At 42.6% G+C, this 18,988-nt stretch overlaps 1 protein-coding gene across 2 annotated transcripts in view; it reads left to right on the forward strand.

The window, feature by feature from the left end:
* LOC147024109 (uncharacterized) overlaps positions 1-18,988 on the forward strand; it is a 282,987-nt gene that overhangs the window by 245,415 nt on the left and 18,584 nt on the right. The window contains exons 38-41 of one of the 2 annotated variants that reach the window (XM_085883692.1): positions 6,541-6,666; positions 8,300-8,428; positions 8,521-8,682; positions 14,634-14,795. In XM_085883692.1, coding sequence (XP_085739818.1) covers positions 6,541-6,666; positions 8,300-8,428; positions 8,521-8,682; positions 14,634-14,795 — 579 coding nt within the window. Of the gene's footprint in view, positions 1-6,540; positions 6,667-8,299; positions 8,429-8,520; positions 8,683-14,633; positions 14,796-18,988 lie in introns of those variants that run through there. The other variant, XR_015058872.1, reaches the window with a different exon arrangement.

Genomic DNA, 18,988 nt, shown 5'->3' on the forward strand with positions numbered 1-18,988 from the left:
AGATTGAATAATATCTTTTGTGATTTGAAAAAGACTATACGTAAACTTCGATGATGTGCATTATTTTGGGTATGCATGTGTGCAACTGCATCACACAACACATCCACGTGATATATCTATCATCTCATTGGTTTGTATTGATGCCATCATTATTTGAGACTAGCTGAAGTACCTGGCGTTGCCAGCAAGAATTCAATGAAATACAGGTACCCTCGTAATTAAATTCGTGTTGATGACAAAAAAAATCACTATAACCACAACTTGCAATCTTCACAAAACATATTACTCGATCACTCCCGGGGAAAACCCAGGCAGTGTAAAAGCAACAAATTCATTCGAGGCCTGAACACAGAGGTGTTATAATAAACCTGTGTAAAGGAATCTTTTTAATAACAGGTACATGTGTAAACACTATGATAATTAAAATTGTGTTGTTGACAACAAATCACTACAACCTCAACATATGATCTTCACAATAGATATTACTCCATCGCTCCCAAGGAAAAGAGTGCAGGCAGTGTATAAGCACAAGACCCGATTGAGGTCTGAAGGCCAATTATCTGGTTTTATCTGGGATGAATTTTTTTACCCAAACATTGCCCTCAACCTTCCTATGGATGGAAGAGGAGGCCATGCAAAGTTTGATTATACTGGTTCCTGCAGTGTCTGAATACATAAATGAAAAAACAAACAAACAAACAAGCTTTCTTCTTTATATACATGCGAGCAAATACAACCCATTACTTTGCTGATGGGGATATTAAGGGTGGTTGGTGGGGAGGGGGGGGAGAGAGAGAGAGAGAGAGAGAGAGGAGAGGGAAGGGAGAGAGAGGGAGAGAGAGGATGGACGGAGGGAAGGGAGAGAGAGGAGGGAAGGGAGAGAGAGGAGGGAAGGGAGAGAGAGAGAGAGGAGGGAGGGAAGGGAGAGAGAGAGAGAGGAGGGATGGAAGGGTGAGAGATAGGAGGGAGGGAAGGGAGAGAGAGGGGAAGGAGTAGAGGGAGGATGGAGCAGGGGCAGAGAGGGTGGAGGGAAGGGAGGGGAGAGGAGAGAAGGGGGACAAGGAAGGGGGGAAAAGTGAGGAAGAAGAAAGGGCAGAGATGGGGAGAGTGATGCCTCACAAAAAACATTGCTTTACATTATGGGAGGGGTGGGGGTGAGAGAGAGAGAGAGAGAGAGAGAGAGAGAGAGAGAGAGAGAGAGAGAGAGAGAGAGAGAGAGAGAGAGAGAGAGAGAGAGAGAGAGAGAGAGAGAGAGAGAGAGAGAGAGAGAGAGAGAGAGAGAGAGAGAGAGAGAGAGAGAGAGAGAGAGAGAGAGAGAGAGAGAGAGAGAGAGAGAGAGAGAGAGAGAGAGAGAGAGAGAGAGAGAGAGAGAGAGAGAGAGAGAGAGAAAAAGAGAGAAAAGAGAAAGGTGGGGGGGAGCTAAGAGATGGGTGGGGTGGAGGGAGGAAAGAGAAAGGTGAGGGAAGGTGGTTTTAGGGTTAGCCAAGAGAATGATGTGATATGCTTGATGACCAAATGATCACACACACACACACACACACACACACACACACACACACACACACACACACACACACACACACACACACACACACACACACACACACACACACACACACACACACGCGCGCACAGACACACACGCACACACACGTACACACACACGCACACACATGCACACACACACACACACACACACACACACACACACACACACACACACACACACACACACACACACATACATTGAGGTTTTAGTACCCAGCAATTTTGGCCTAAACAACGCTGAAATCAAGAAAATGACCAAATACCAAGATATCAAAAATGAAGTGAAAATACACTGGAAGTTGAAGAAATCCGAAATTGTACCAGTGATCATTGGAGCAATCGGAATGATGAAGAAGAACCCCACAGAGATATTAAATACCATCCCTGGGAATATTACTACATACAAACTACAGTTGGAAGCTGTACAGAGCTCAGTGACAATCCCGAAGAGAGCCCTTGGAACAAAACTCTGAGAACAAAACTTCACAGCCTGGTCCATGATTCATGGCCACCCTTACCGAAATGGAGCCTGATACTTCGAGACGTTCCTCCGTTGGGAGGAACTTAGATGGGAGGACTCTGTTCCAACTTCTGAAACCCAGATATGGAGATAACAACCAATAACACACACACACACACACACACACACACACACACACACACACACACACACACACACACACACACACACACACACACACACACACACACACACACGAAGGTGGATACTTTAGAGACTTGTGGTGAGAGCATTTAAAACCCATGCTATCTACCTGGCAAAGGTATGCCTGCATGCATGCATCCATGTTTGTACGTGCAGTGACCTATGCACCCCTCTGGTCAGCTCACTCCTAACCTGATTCATACATGCTCCAGTTCCCTCATCAGTGGGGGAGGGGTGGGGATGCAGGGGGATGGGTGAGAGGTTGGAGAGAGATAGATGGGTGGGGAGAGAGGGGAGGGATAGAGGGATTCCAGCAGATTTGACACACAGTTTATTGTCCATCTGATAGCACACACCTTGATGAATCACCCTGCCTGTGAAAGACCAGTATGATAGTTTATAGCTTGGTCAGGATTTAAACCCAGGCTAGGCAGCTTAGAGTGAGCATGTGTACCTCTTGACTTTCATGCCATTATGTGGCTATTCATTACTTCATAACAACTGAAAACATTTTGCCTCATTGTGATCACATAATTTATTTTGCCTTCCTCCCTCCGTATCGAACCGTGGTATCACTATTGAAACTTGAAGAAGGTGCGCCAAGTGGCTTCACCAAGCACTCCACAAAAAGGTTGAAGAAACTCTTTCAAACGAAACCTTTAATTTTTATTTGTATTTATCTATGCTGAAGTGATAGGTCATATAATGGAAGATCATACAACAATAGGAAGCGTCGTGTAAAATAGAATTCCACATTTTCAGTGAGCCGGCCACCTCCTGTTGCACTGCAGAACAACACAGGGAACTATTGCCAAGTTCAAATCTGGAGCTGAGATTTTGTAATTCGACTTAGTTTAAGAGATTCTTGACATTATGGCATGTGCGGAAATTAAATAAAGCCACGAATACTGGCGTCTCCGGGCGTTTATAAGCATAGCAATGTATCCAGTGGTTTGTACGTATGATGAACAGATTTGATCATGTGAGTGAGGAAAGTTAAACAAATAACTTTATCGTTAAGAAGTCATTACGGCCTGTTCCAAGTCAAGGCATGGTTGAGCAGGCCAAAAAACATGGTGGCTTCAGACCCCAGCGAGGTAACCCACGATACACCTTAAGTGGCTGAGGATGCACTTGCTAAAGGATATAATTAAATAATGCCATTAATTATCTTCAAAAGGGGTGTCTAAAGTGATATTAAGGGTCTTTGAGGTCTTAAAGCATCTTCGGGGTCTAAAGGGTCTCTAAAGGTTTTAGGCTCTTCGGGGTCTTACAGTTCTTTAAGGTGTTAAGGGCCTTACGGGTCTATTGGGGTCTTCGGTGTCTTAAAAGGTCTTACAGGTCCTTGGGTCTTATGAGTCTTTGAGGTCTTTAGGGTAATAAATGTTCTTCAGGGTCTTAATTGTCATAAAGGTCTTAAAGGGGTCTTGGGGGTCTTAAAATGTCTTTGGGTTCTTTGCAGTCTTCAGGGTCATAGGGTTATTTTGGGTCTTAAAGGTATGGGGGTCTTAAAGGGTCTTCAAAGGTCTAAGGGGTTTCAACAGTCTAAAGGGTCGAAAGGTTTAAAAAGTGCATTTCAATAGGATGTAATTAATAGATGTGCGTGGAGTCAGGGTGCAACTAACGTTCAAACAGTACTTAATTAATACATGTACGTGTAGTCAGGGTGCAACTAACGTTCAAACAGTACTTAATTAATAGACATTTCGTCACATGGCGTCACAGACCGCTTCATGGATTTTCGGAGTCATAAGGATCTTTGAGATGTTAAAGGGTCTTGCAGGTCTTTGGGGTCTTACAGAAAAAACATACCCACTGCTTATAATTCAAAACACCTCACTGTACTGGAAAATGTGGGGATAGGAATACGGTATGCTTGGGGTTGCCTTAATGTTTGGGGTGGTGGTTTTGGGTTCCAAGGATCCTGAGTTCAAATCCCACTCGGCTGTTGAATTAATACCAGGTGGGGTTGATGCGACCTGTCATCCTTCTGAGGTCTGCAAAATGAGTGCCAGCATGCTGGTATCCTGTGTCGCAGTGGTGACCCATCCAGGATTGTGTCCAATAGCCAAGGAGACTGCTTTGGTAACACCAATGCTCTGCACAGAGTACGGTCCCAATGGATGGATGGATTACGGTGCTGGAAATAATGGACTTGTAGTACCCTCCACCATATGGAGGTGGCGCTACACGATACACATTTACATGGAGCATTTGCGTCCCCTCCCCCCCCCCCTTTCCCTTCCCCAAGACCACAGGCAAATATGAAAATAACCCGATACATTAATTTGGGTCATGCTGATCCTATGTAGCAAGTCTGGATGTAATCAGCCCAGAACTGTAGGAGGAGTAGCGCAACAAACACACAAACACTAGTCTGTGAATTATGGTGAGGATTCGATGAAATGTTTTCTGCAGGAAATTAAAATGGGAATAATATTGCTTCTCACTGACCTCCCCTTATCCATGCCCTTTTTTGTATACATAGTCGAGGGATGTGGAAGAGCTAGTACACTGAACATATCAGGATGCAGCAGGCCAAAAGGAACAGCAGAGAGAAGGGGAAAAACACCAACAATAGTGTTAAACGCCAATATCGAGGGAGACTTGGACAAACAATGGGTGTGGGGACGAATTAGGGGCAAGAGAGGATGCTGGGGGTCGACAAGATGGATACCGAAGGAAACTCTCAGGAGGGAAGAACCAGAAAATTGGAAGGAAGAGGAATTTTAGTGGAGTGGGGGAAGAGTGTTATCGAGGGAACAAAAGATCATTTATTTGGATTGGGGATGACTTAAGATGGTGGTGCACAGCTGTCTTGGAGAACTGGAGGGAAGAATGTGATTGAAGAGAATGTGGTCTTTCTCCAGATTGTGATTTTATCAATGTCTGAAGAGGGGGAAGAGGCTGCTGCCCACTTATCTGACAGAAGAGGAATCTCACAGCAGAGAGTAGAGTCGTCAGCAAATAGATAAGGGGATTTCCTAGAGAGTCAGATAGACCGTTGATGAAGATCAGGAATATGACTGGACCCTGAACTCTGCATTGGGGCACTCCAGTCTTGACAGGGAGGAGGGGGGGGGGAGATGAATGATTCTGTTGAGAGCCAAACGTTGGCTGAGAGAGTAGAGGAAGTCAGTTAGCCATGAGTGGAGCTGGCCTTGGATTCCATAGGCAGTGTTTTTAGAGCAAGGCAGGATACCAGACTGTATCCAAAGCTCGAGACATGTTTAGAGAGACGGCCCAAATCTCTTGTCTGATATTGAGGGCATCCATCCATTGTTTGGAGAATAAATGCAGGATGTTCAGGTGGAGTGACCTGATCTGAATTCAAATAGATGATCTGAGATGAGGCTGTTGGAGAAAGGGAAGGATTTTATATCAATTGCAATGATGGATTCCATGACTTTGCTGATGATTGGAAGTAAGCTAATTGGTCTGTGGTGAAGGAGATCGTTTTTTGCACCTTTTATGTAATTCAGTGTTTCTGGCTGATTTCCAAGCAGATTGAAGATGACCTCGGGCAAATGATTGGGTGAAAAGAGCAGGCTTTTAGGACAAGTGAGCTATTGCCACTTGGCCAGTTCCAAAATCAGAGTTGAGTGTTACCAGAAACTTTTGCACATTCTCAGGTACAAAACACAGTGTCCAGGAGCAGTTGGGTACGACTGGGTAGTGTGGTTACAGAAAGCATATGGTTGGTGACGATATTTGGAAGCAAAAACAGAATTGAGGCATTTGGCCTTCTCATGAGCAGAGTCGACTGTGCTGTCATTTGAAGAAAGGGAAGGGATGGAACGAGGGCATACCCCAGAGGCAGACTTAACAAGGTGCCACCAAGTTTTAGAGGAGGGAGACAAGTTTGAAATTTCATTCTTGAAGTTGCACAGATGTTGTTTTCTGGCCCTCCTGAGTTTTGAAACACTTGTGGGCTTTGCGGCATGATCTGAAATTTTCTTCGGTTGGGTTTTCTTTCCAGGAAGAGAAGGCAAGTTGTTTCAGACCAATTGCCTCACCACAAGATTCAGTGTACTATCGGTGGGAAGAAGGCTAGGATAATTGAAGGTGAGGTGGGATGGTTCTGTGCATAAAACAGAGCTGGTTTGAAGGCCTGTGATAACTGCTCAACATAGACCTGTGAAGAAAAACACAAGTCTGGCCATCTTTGGGCATAGGTCCCAGTGTTTAGCAGTATCCATTTGGAGTGGCTGCATTAAGGTGTCTCATCTCATGTTCTCTTCTGTAAGCCTGGGTTTGGATGGCTGCCATCTACATGACAGCACATTATCTCTGCCTTACTTTAACCCTTTTAAATTTGTTGCATTCAGGCAAAAGTGAGCTGGGATGAAAATCCAGCAGTGCATTTTAATGCAACACTCCTGCAAAAGCACTCTTTGAAACGAGATGTCACACCAGAATCATGGCAGGGTTGCCTGCACTTTATTTTCGGAGAGGTAAGTTCCACTTGTTTCGTTTCATCAACAGTACCTGTTCACTCTATTTTTGTGTGATCACGATTTATTGAAATTTAATGGGAAATAAGTTTCCAAAGATAATTCAGATATTCTTCAAACAAAATAATCTGAACAACTGATGATTAGTGTTTTTATCCACACGTGCTGCCGAAAATCATGTTCAAAATGTGTTTTATTGTTACAAAGTTTGATATTGAAGTGGTGAAACATTCCTTAAATTAAACTCCAACACTTCAAATCCAACACTTGATTGGAGGAAAACATCACCAAGTCGAAGAGAGATTAAATATATAAACGAGAAGGGCACTCTTTGATGTCACGAAGTCACCAAATAAGCCACCGCCCACATTATTACATGACCTAGCTGCTGAACCATGTTATCTATGACATCATAGGTGAAGAACTGTTTGTTCCTCATGGATAGGCGATCATACCTGTAAACTTTCGTCTCTGTATGTTCAGCCATTTAGGAGAAGAAGATTTTTGAAGGCTTTTATGTTAACCACGTGACCGATGACGTCATAGTTTTTTTCCCCTCGTACAATTTCTCCCAAGATTACCCTCAAAAATTTTCATACTGATCTGAGAAAGCGTTCGACGTATGCAATTATGACGTCATAAAGAAGCCACTTTCGACATCATAAAACGATCACAATTATTTCCCATGGGGATTACATCACATGTGCCAAGTTTCAATTTTTTTTTTCCATGGAGTGGTTTCGCAGATACAGGAGGTGCAAGGTTTTTCCTTTTTCTCAACATGGCTGCCACACCACATGTCCTATGATGCCATCATTATCATTACATCATTCTACATGAGTCGTTGCACCCATGGTGAATTTTTTTTGTCAATCGGATGAGCGGTTGCAAAGAAAAACAGAGAAAACGAGAAGAGTACTCGGTAGAGCGCATTCCTCCACCTCACGTAATGCCTGATCCATGAGAACATATCGGGCCCAATACAGTTTTGAAATATCATGCCGTACAGCACTATATCGTTTTTGGACCTATCTCTAAATGGTGAAGAATCACTTTGTAAATTAAATAATTCTCGTATCCAGATCCCGATTCGGATCTTCACCAAAATCTAATCAATTAATCATGGTCACACACCTAACCAGCACACCAAGTTTCATTCAAATCTGTCCAAAACTTTTTTTAGATATCCTGTACACAAACAAACAGACAGAGTTGTGTGAAAACACAACCTCCTTCACCTTCGGTGGCGGAGGTAATTAGCACGGATGGACGGACGGACGGACGGACGGACAGACGGACAACCTGAAAACATAATGCCTCCGGCGACTTCATTAGCGGAGGCATAAAACACGTTGTCACAATTAAATGGACAACGGACAAAGCTCAGCTGCATGTGGCCTTCCAATACAAAAAAAAATAATACAGTACTTTGCTCGATAAGGCTATGGCTGCATAAATGATTCCTGAGGATGTGATCTCGCGGCAATCCATTTAATCAAATAAATATTTTTTACAGTATCATTTTGAAATGACAGGAAAATTAATTGTTGCTGACATGAATGTTCAACTGGCAAACTGTTGTAATCACTGATTTTTTTTTCACACTTATCAATGGAACATCTTTCATCTTTAGTTACAAAAGCTTGTGGAGATGGAACACCTTCATGTTTGTGGCTCTTTGAACCTTGATGAGAATTCAATGCATGAATCCCTAAAACTTCACTGGAATCAAAAATTAATGTCACAAAGCGTACGCTTCAAGGTAAGCTATTGGCCGATGAACAATGATGGATGGACTCTGTAATATATTTGAGTGCTAACGTGCCAGTGTTTCCCCTAACTATGTTTAAACAGAAGAAGATTCATGGGCAGATGGAGAAGATGGATCTCACAGCATCTCTTGAGCATCCATTTGATGCTCCTTGCCAAAAAGTAAAAGTCAGGGGAAAGCTGAACCTGAACTACAAAGATATGGTCAAACATACCATTGGCATCCATGGATGTGATCGAACTACTGTAAGAATACACAAGTTACACAAACATTTACAACCTTATCTGAAAAGTACATGTTTTATGGTTTTGGAATGCATTCCCCCTTTTCAGTTCACAATGCACTCAGTCAATTTATCATGAAGTAAAGTGTAATGTATCGATGAGAATGAAACCCACTTATTTTTCTTGTAATAAACAGAATGTTGAGAGAAGGAGATTGAAGCTGACATTTCAGGTGTCAACCCTTCATCGCAGCAAAAAATGCAAAAACAAATTAGTCTGGATTTGACTTAATAGAAACACCCGCTCCCTACGGGAGTGACCGAGCGGTCATGTGTATGTGCAAGTCCGCCATTATCATGCGGATGATGGTAGGTTAAGATTTTTCTTCATCTTCATGTTCTTCAATGACCACAATTATTCCCACGTTGTTGTCGGGTTGGCAGGGGGAAGCTTGGTCTAGGCCTTTTACGAACCAGCTGGCCAGGCCTCGCATTTGACTAAAGGCCCGGTCACACCTTGACGTTTTAGCCAACGTATGCCAATTTTTGAATTTTTTTTCTAAAACGCTGGCACACGTTGAATACGTTATGGTTAAGTTTTGATAACATTGAGAGTAAGCTGAAAAACACTGCCATACGTCGTTGTACGTTGGCTTTAAACGTTGTACTTTTTGGTTGTCCTCAAATTTTTTCATGCTTGAAATTTCACGACGTATGCCGGCATATGACTCACACGTTCCGCTACGCTGGCCACAAGTTGTATGCACGGTCTGCGATCGTTGACAGACGTCAACACATGCTACTTGTAAGTTAATCATAAGTTGAGACACGCCGAGGTAATGTTTAGCGTACCTGAAACTTGTTTCTAACCTATGATTAACGTGTTGTTGGCACGTTACGCGATCGTTGCCACACATCGACAGACGTTACTTTTAAGTTACTCATAGGCTGAAAGACATCGGTATAATGGATCGTCCTTGCGTCAGCGTCCACGGCCACGGCCAGGACACTTATTTGCAGCATTCTTCAAACTTTTCTGCGGCATGACGAGGATCTTCACACTTCGATGTCTAGCTTGGCTATGATTCCAATTGTCCATCGGCAGCGTCTATTTAAAATAGTCGAGTTTGAGCGTTTTAACACGTTCAGAAGAAACGCTTCAAATTTCAAAACCCCAGCGTCAAAAAACAAAGGCGAGTGACAGCAATTTAAATTGTTTATTGTAAACAATGAAAATAGCTGAGTGGTACCGTTTAAAAGTCGTTGAGTGTAAAAAAAATCCAATTGTTGAGCGCAAGCGTCTCCTTTCAATAGTGGAGTTGCAGCCATTTAAATCGTTGAGTTTATCATTTAAATCGTTAAATCGTTAAATGCAAGGACGATCCATCATAACCCACACCCTCCCCCTCACACTCACCTACTACTGCCAACATGAACAAACTACTACTACTACTAATACTAATACTAATACTAATACTGATACTGTTACTGCTGACATGGACATCGACTCAAAAAGGACTCGAAAACACTGTTGGGTTCCCTTTTATGAACACCATTTTTATATACCAATTCCCAAAACCACTGGGAACACGTCTTTATATGGCAGTTGTAAGCTAGAAACACGTAAAAAAAATTTTTTTTGTCGACCGGAAGACGTCATTGGAATACGTCTACATACGTCGATGTGTGTTGGGACTACGTAAAGAATTGGTTCAAAGCACGTCAAACATAAGTTAGAAATAAGTTTCGCGTAAAAAAGACATTACCGCGACGTTTTTCGACTTATGAGTAGCTTATAAGTAGCATTTGTGGACGTGTGTAAGCATCCACATATCGTGTGTAAAACTTATCCCCATCGCATGCGGAATGTGTGTCATACGCCGAGTACGTTGTAAAATTTTGAACATGTTTAAAATTTCTTCACGTACTCTACTTACTACGACGTATGAGAGCATACTTTAGCGTTCTACTCACGTATACCAAACTTACTCATACCGTATTTGACGTGCCCCCAACGTTTTAGACACATTTTTCTTAGGTCTGCATACACTGGCAAGATCGCCAAGGTGTGACCGCGATGTTGACACTTCCATTTCTACGGCAGTTATGATTCGAATCGTTGTGCGTCAGCCTTTTAATAGGCTACGTCACGACATCGTCGGCGATGTGTGCAACGCGCTATGCCTAAGTTAGACTATCGTTGGGCATCAGTTGTGTAGGCCGACAACAGGTTCAGCATTCGTTGGTATAAGTTATCTATAACACAACGAAACGTTCTGTGTCTGTTACCAATGCGTTATACATAAGACCAAGTCGCTATGAATACGTCCGAATCTTAAAAAAAAACATCAAAAGTTCAACGTAAGCCAGCGTTTTACATACATTTTGATACGTTGCCATTGCTGGCTAAAACGTCAAGATGTGACCGGGCCTTAAGGTTAGAGCAGGAATTTGTTCAGGGTGCCAGAGATAGCTCACCTACTCTTTGCAAAAGACAGATGTTTAATGTCCACTAGCTTATACCGAAAGATGGGATGCCCATTGTTTAACGTCTATCCAAGGGATGACACACATTGATGAATCACCCTGTCTGTGAAACACCAGGGTGACTCTTTATAGCTGGGTCGAGATTCAAATCCAGGCTGGATGGCTTAGAGGTGAGAATGCGTTACAAATGTGGTTATATGTCAAATAAAGGTCACAATTGGGCCGTAAGGGTGTCGGGGGAAATATCGCACGTCACACTTGTAGATATAGCCGGGAGAAATGACATATGAGGCCCCCAAGATATAACTTATAAACAATCCATGTGATTTCCACAAAATGTTATGGCTCGCAAAATGGGACAGACAATGGGATACATCATTCATGCATAAAGATTAATTTGAGCACCTTACCGAGGGGCCTAGCAATTTGGGACAGCTCGGATCCATTAGTCTGTGGGAAATGCGATCAGCATCGAATGCCTCAAGGACGTCAGGTTTCCTCCATATTTCTTTCAGTTTAAAGGTCCCATGTAATTCAAAAGTTTCTGGTTATTTATATATTAACTTGACTTTCCTAGTGAAGAAATCACCCATGTTTCTATTTTAAAATCAACAATGGGATAATGAGACCAATATTTATAGTGCTTGAGCATTTGAGCATTTGTAGTGCTTTTCACAACTTGCTATGCACCGCCCCTCAAAAAAAGTGGAGTTTAGCGAACCGCAGGTCACGTAACCATTGACGTCATCTCCAGAACGCGACTCGCTCAGAGTCGATTGATGAGACGTCGCGCGCCGTATAAAGTACGTACAAATGCATTGTGCACATTTGTTTGCTATCTCACTGATCGTCTTAATTCCTGTGATTGTTTCGCCAGAGTTTTTAAGAGTTTTAGCCTTACTTTCGAAAATGCCTGCAAGATGTATCATAGCAGGATGCAGCAATACAACTAAAGATTGTGTAAGCCTTCATGTATTCCTGAAAGATGAGAATCTTCGGAGAATATGGACATCTAAAGTGAAGCTGACGAGGGGAAACTGGAAAGGCCCCAGCGACACGAGCGTCATTTGCAGTGCCCACTTCAAAGACAGTGACTTTGATCACGGGCTCTATTCGCTGTTCAGTTTGAAGAAGTTGAGGAGGCTGAAACCTGATGCAGTACCCATCATCAAAAGCAATGTTGTCCGATAAATCCGTCGTCCGTCCAACTAGTCCGATAAATCTGACGTGCTGTAGCTTTCTTTTATTATTCTCTTTTCTTCATTGTTTTCTACTGGTGCTACATGACGACAGTAGGAATAAAATAAATAAAAATGCAACATAACGTCAGATTTATCGGACTACTCGCGACCAATTGTGTCGCAAGGTGTGTTCTGCACACAAGTTTTCATCGTATCCGGGCAGCGAGATTGCTTCGTTTTATGCGCGGAGAGATACGGCCGATGACATGGGCTGGCCTTGCTTGTGATTCATTCGCCACTGAGCAACATGCCCGCTGCGCTGCGCTGGTCACATCGCCTCACCAAAATATTTCTGATATCGAGCAGTATGCAAGTAGAATTTACATTATTGAATTACGAATAGGATTTAGTCTAACCAGTTGTTATTGCCAAGTCTTCCTTCGATATCCTCCCGATTTTAATGAACGCCCAGAATTTCATTGCCATTTTCCTCTGCTTGTCCTGCTTCGGGCTCGAACTGCTAAGGCCGTATTCCATTTCCAGCTGCCTGAACTTCACCTCCCACGACTACGTTATCCGACAATTCTCCATCTGATTCAGACCGAAATCCTTCATTTCTCTCACACTCACTGTCGTTACCAGACAAATCAAAGTCCATGCCATCCATTATTCAAAACCAAATGTTTGGTTTTTTAAAAGCAGAAATGAACGATGCGTTTAAGTCGATGAATCGAATGTGAAAACACACAGAAAGCCAATAGAATCACGTAGACCACCAGCCCGAGTAATTTGCGTGCAGCCTTTGTTGTTCTGCAGATGACGTCATGTGGGTTACGCGTCGTTCAGTAGATTTCGGCAGAATTTTTAGGGGCGTTCCCTAAGAGGTTTGTTTTTTTAATTTTACAGAACGAGTATTGTGAAAAAACATTGTCAGATCAGAAATCATGATGAAAAACTCTTTGAGGATATATATATATATATATATATATATATATATATATGTATGTATATATATATATATATATATATATATATATATATATATATATATATATATATATATATATATATATATATATATATATATGTAGCCTGGTGTTGGCGCAGTGGTTCGGGCAGCGGCTTGGGATCCAAAAGGTCCTGAGTTCAAGCCCCGTTGGGCCACTGAATTAATACACCAGGGGCTTGACTCAGCCTGTCATCCTTCCGAGGTCGGCGAAATGAGTACCAGTGTACTGGGCCGGTGTATACCCCGGTTAAAATAGGTGTACCATATCCCTGTGTTGTAAGAAGCGACCAGGGTTGCATCAGGAAGGGCATCCGGCGTAAAACATGTGCCAAATCACTATGCGGATCATACCGATGATCCGCTGTGGCGACCCCGAACGGGAGCAGCCGAAAGAAGAATATATATATATATATATATATATATATATATATATATATATATATATATATATATATATATATATATATATATATATATATATATATATATATGCAATTTCAGTACTTTTGAGTGACATGGGACCTTTAATGTTAAACAACAGAAGTGACTGTTTAACAATGTAACCATACATTTGACAGAATTGACTGAATAGTTTGTAGTTATAAATTATTTTACTTCTGGCACATGTACCCCACAAAACGCCAAACTGAGCTATTTATACACCTTAACACTGAGTCTGTCCAAAGTGGAAATCACCCTTTGGGAGGGGGGCAGGTTAAGTCGCTACTGACTCCGTCATGTGACCCTTAGTCCTCCTGGCAAGTTTGGTCGAGATCAGATATATAACGACTAAATGTATCACAGTCAGACAGACACAGACACCAAATTGCATATTTTAGTATGATAATGTCTTTTGCTGACATTCCAAAATAAGACAATCAAAACAAAACAACAAGAACAACACTCAGCAGAGCGCATACCTCTGCCACACAATGCCTGATCCACGAGAACATATCGGTCCAAATATATTTTTGAAATATCATTCGAGATTATGGTTTAGTCCTGTTTCTCAAAGGTAAAGAATCACTTTAAAAATTATCACATCTGGATCCGGTCGGATCTTCACCAAAACCGAATAATTTTTTCCTTGTCACACACCCAACTTGTTCACCAAGTTTCGTTCACCAAGATTTATTTCAATGTTGTTTCATGCTATGATTATATATTTATGGCACTTGTTGGAAAACACTTAGCTTACTCTGTATTAGTAAAGGTTCAGTTAGTCAAAGCTACTGTGATGTTCTATCCTTTACCAAAACTGAATCTGTAGATATAACTTTGTTGTGTGCCTTCCAGCCATTGAAGATAACAAGCTTCCACAGGTATAACAAGAAGAATGTCATTATTAGTAGCACCACAAGAGTGAATTATACTGGTAATAAAGAAAAAGATGTCATCTTCTCGTTTGCATTGAAAAATGGTGGACAGCGGAAGAGAGATTACAGCTTGGATCTGGCTGTAAGTAGTGCAGCTTGGATCTCTTCATTCTGGTCATGCATATGTGTTCACAAATACTTTGTCTTCACTAGATATCCTGGAATTTATTTGTGCTAAAACAGAGCTGAAACACCACCAAACTCCAATTCCCTATAACCAAAAGCAAAGCCTCAAGATAGACGTCATTGCACTGTTTTTGTATTTGGAGGCAAAATATGTATGCTGAAGACTACTATAAGTTCCACCATTACAGCCACAAAATGTATTAGAACTCGATAGCACTCAAGGGACGTGATGCGACTCGTGTCATTATGTTTCTTTTCTCGATGTCGAGGTTGTTTTGTGATTTGATGTAGTAAAACAAACATTTTTAAAATGATGTAACTCTCTGCATGCGTGTTCCAAGTGCCGTATTTAGAGAGAGCAAATTTATTTATTTCTGTTCATTGTTTTATTTCGACTGCAGTTTTGGTTTGATTCTAGTATGAATGGCCTCTGACTTCAGGATTGAAAAATACCTGGCAAATTTCCCTCAAATTTTGTGCTCATGCTTGGGGTTCCCATTGGCAGGTCAGGAATGAAAAATAATTTTTGGCCCCATAACAATTTAGCAAATGTCACTGCATTACATGAAAAAGGTACAAAATCCGATCCCCTTAACTACAGACCAATCAGCTTTCTTACACTCTTCAGCAAGGTCATGGAATCCATCATCACAGTTGATATGAAATATTTCCCTTTCTCGAACAACCTAATCTCAGATCACCAATTTGGAATCCGACAAAATCGCTCTACTTTGGACATGCTGCTTCTCTCTGAAAGGACCATCTGGCAAACCCTCCCATCTACTTTCTTAACCAACCTCTCAAATAATTTCACTCACTCAAACTCTTGGTTCTCACTCTCAGCCATGATCTTTCTTGAACAAGCCACATTTCAAAGTTTGTCTCCAAAATCAGTCGCTGACTGGGCATCCTCCATTGTGAAAAGTCCTTCCTTGGCACACCTGAACTCTTATCCACATGCAATGACTTCATCCACAGCTTGATTGAGTAGTGCTCTCCCCTCTCTCTTTGGGTTGGCTCCCCTTTCTCACACTTTGCTCAGCTTTTTGCCGTTGAAACCAAGGTCTTCAAGATCACTGGAATCTCCCATGATGAAATTGTCTATGGGCCTATCGCCATCACAGACAGGTCGGTGGTCTCTCTGCCTTCTTCCCCCTCTTCAGGGTATTTTGGGTCTTTGGGGTGTTTTGTATCTTTGGGGTCTTTTGGGTCTTTATTAGTCTTTGGGGCCTTTTGGGTCTTCTTTGTCTTTAAGGTCTTTTGAGATTTTGGGGGTTTTGGGGTATTTTTGATATTTTGGGTCTTCAAGCGTTTTGGGTCTTTTGGGTATTTATACTGTTAAAAACAGTAGTTGCAAAATTGAGAATACATGAATATAATTAATTTTATTTCTTCCACAGTCCTCTGTGTCTTTTGGGTCCTCGGGGTCATTTAGGTTGTCGGGGTCGTTTGGATCCTCAGGGTCATTTGGGTCTTTTGGGTACTTATATTCAGGGGACAGTGTTGCGGGTCTTCTAGGTACTTTAGGTTATGTATTTCAGGTTACAATTGTGGGTGACATCAGGTCAGCTGTCCAACCAATGGGTGAAGAGTGGACATACATACATACATACATACATACATACACAATCACAGAAATACATAATCACATACATACATACATACATACATACATATATACACACATATATAATCACATACATACATACATACATACATACATAATCACATACATAATCACATACATACATAAATACATACACATACATAATCACATACATACATACACACATACACACATAATCACATGCATACACACATACATTGGAGCAGATTACAATGGGCATGTTGGGGAAGGGAATGAAGAGGGTGAGGAGGTGATGGGTAGGTACGGTCTCAACGAGAGGAATGTGGAAGGGCAAATGGTGGTAGAGTTTGCAAAAAGAATGGAAATTGCAGTGGTAAATACGTATTTCAAGAAGAAGGAGGAACACAGGGTGACGTACAAGAGTGGAGGAAAGTGCACACAGGTGGATTACATATTAAGCAGGAGATGCAACCTGAAAGAGATTAGAGACTGTAAGGTGGTGGCAGGGGAGAGTGTAGCTCGACAGCATCATTGGTGGTCTGTTGGAAGATTTTGGAGGTGAGGTTGAGGAAGAGAGTGAGGGCTGAACCAAGGACCAGATGGAGGAAGCTGAAGGAGGAAGACTGTTGCATGGAATTTAGGGAGGAGGTGAGACAGGTGTTGGATGGTGGTAAAGATGGGTGGGATGATTGGGAAACTACAGCAGAAGTGGTGAGTGAGATAGCTGGGAAGGTACTTGGTGTGACATCTGGACAGACGAAGGAAGATAAGGAGACTTGGTGGTGGAACGAGAAAGTACAGAAAAGTATAAGGAAGAAGGGGTTGGCGAAAAAGAAGTGGGATAGTCAGAGTTGAAGAAAGTAGGCAGGAGTACAAGGAGTGGTGGCGAAAGGCAAAGAGAGAAGTGACAAAGGCTAAGAAAGAGGCATATGACGAGCTGTATGAGAAGTTGGATACAAAAGAAGGGGAAAAGGATTTATACCGATTGGCAAGACAGAGGGACCGAGCTGGGAAGGATGTGCTGCAGGTTAGGGTGATAAAGGACGCAAATGGGAATGTGCTGACGAGCGAGGAGAGTGTGTTGAGAAGGTGGATGGAGTACTTTGAGGAGCTGATGAATGAAGAAAATGAGAGAGAGAGAGAAGGTTGGAAGAGGTGGAGATAGTGAATCAGGAAGTGGGGTGGATCAGTAAGGATCAAGTGAGGACTGCTATGAAGAAGATGAAAAGTGGAAAGGTGGTTGGCTCAGATGATATACCAGTGGAGGCATGGAAGTGCATAGGAGAGATGGCAGTGGGGTTGTTAACCAGATTGTTTAATAAAATCTTGGAAAGTGAGAGGATGCCGGAGGAGTGGAGAGTAAGTGTACTGGTTCCGATTTTCAAGAACAAGGGTGATGTGCAGAGCTGTGGAAATTACAGAGGGATAAAGTTGTTAAGCCACACCATGAAGGTGTGGGAAAGAGTAGTTGAAGCTAGGTTGAGAGGAGAGGTGACGATTTGTGAGCAGCAATATGGGTTTATGCCAGGAAAGAGCACCACTGATGCAATGTTTGCTTTGAGAATGTTGATGGAGAAGTATAGGGAAGGCCAGAAAGAGTTACATTGTGTGTTTGTAGATTTAGAGAAAGCTTATGATAGGGTGCCAAGAGAGGAGTTGTGGCATTGTATGAGGAAGTCGGGAGTGGTGGAGAAGTATGTGAGGATTGTGCAGGATATGTATGAGGACAGTGTGACAGCGGTGAGGTGTGCGGTAGGAATGACGGACCAGTTTAAGGTTAAAGTGGGATTGCACCAAGGATCGACTCTGAGCCCTTTCCTGTTTGCAATGGTGATGGACAGGTTGACGGACGAGATCAGACTGGAGTCCCCATGGACTATAATGTTCACGGATGACATCATGACCTGTAGAGAGAGTAGGGAGCAGGCTGAGGCGAGCCTTGAGAAGTGGAGGTACGCACTGGAGAGAAGGGGAATGATAGTCAGTCGGAGTAAGACAGAGTACATGTGCGTAAATGAGAGGGAGGGTGGTGGTATGGTGTGGCTGCAAGGAGTTGAGGTGGGGAAGGAGGATTGGTTTAAATACTTGGGATCAACTGTCCAAAGTAATGGAGAGTGTGGTAGAGAAGTGAAAAAGAGAGTGCAGGCAGGATGGAGTGGGTGGAGAAGAGTTGCAGGAGTGATTTGTGACAGAAGGGGAGCTGCAAGAGTTAAGGGGAATGTATGTAAGACGGTAGTGAGACCAGCTATGTTGTATGGTTTGGAGGCGGTGGCGCTAACAAAAAGACAGGAAGCGGAGCTGGAGGTGGCAGAGTTAAAGATGCTGCGATTCTCGTTGGGAGTGACGAGGATGGACTGGATAAGGAATGAGTATATTAGAGGGACAGCGCAGGTAGGACGGTTTGGAGACAAAGTGAGAGAGGGGAGATTGAGATGGTTTGGACATGTACACAGGAGTGAAGCAGAGTATATCGGGAGAACGATGCTGAAGATGGAGCCGCCAGGCAGGAGGAGAAGAGGAAGGCCAAAGAAGAGGTTCATGGATGCAGTGAGGGCGGACAT

This window comes from Eptatretus burgeri, chromosome 6, assembly GCF_056783735.1.
Source record: "Eptatretus burgeri isolate ZD-2024b chromosome 6, Ebu_testis_v1, whole genome shotgun sequence".
NCBI lineage: Eukaryota > Metazoa > Chordata > Myxini > Myxiniformes > Myxinidae > Eptatretus > Eptatretus burgeri.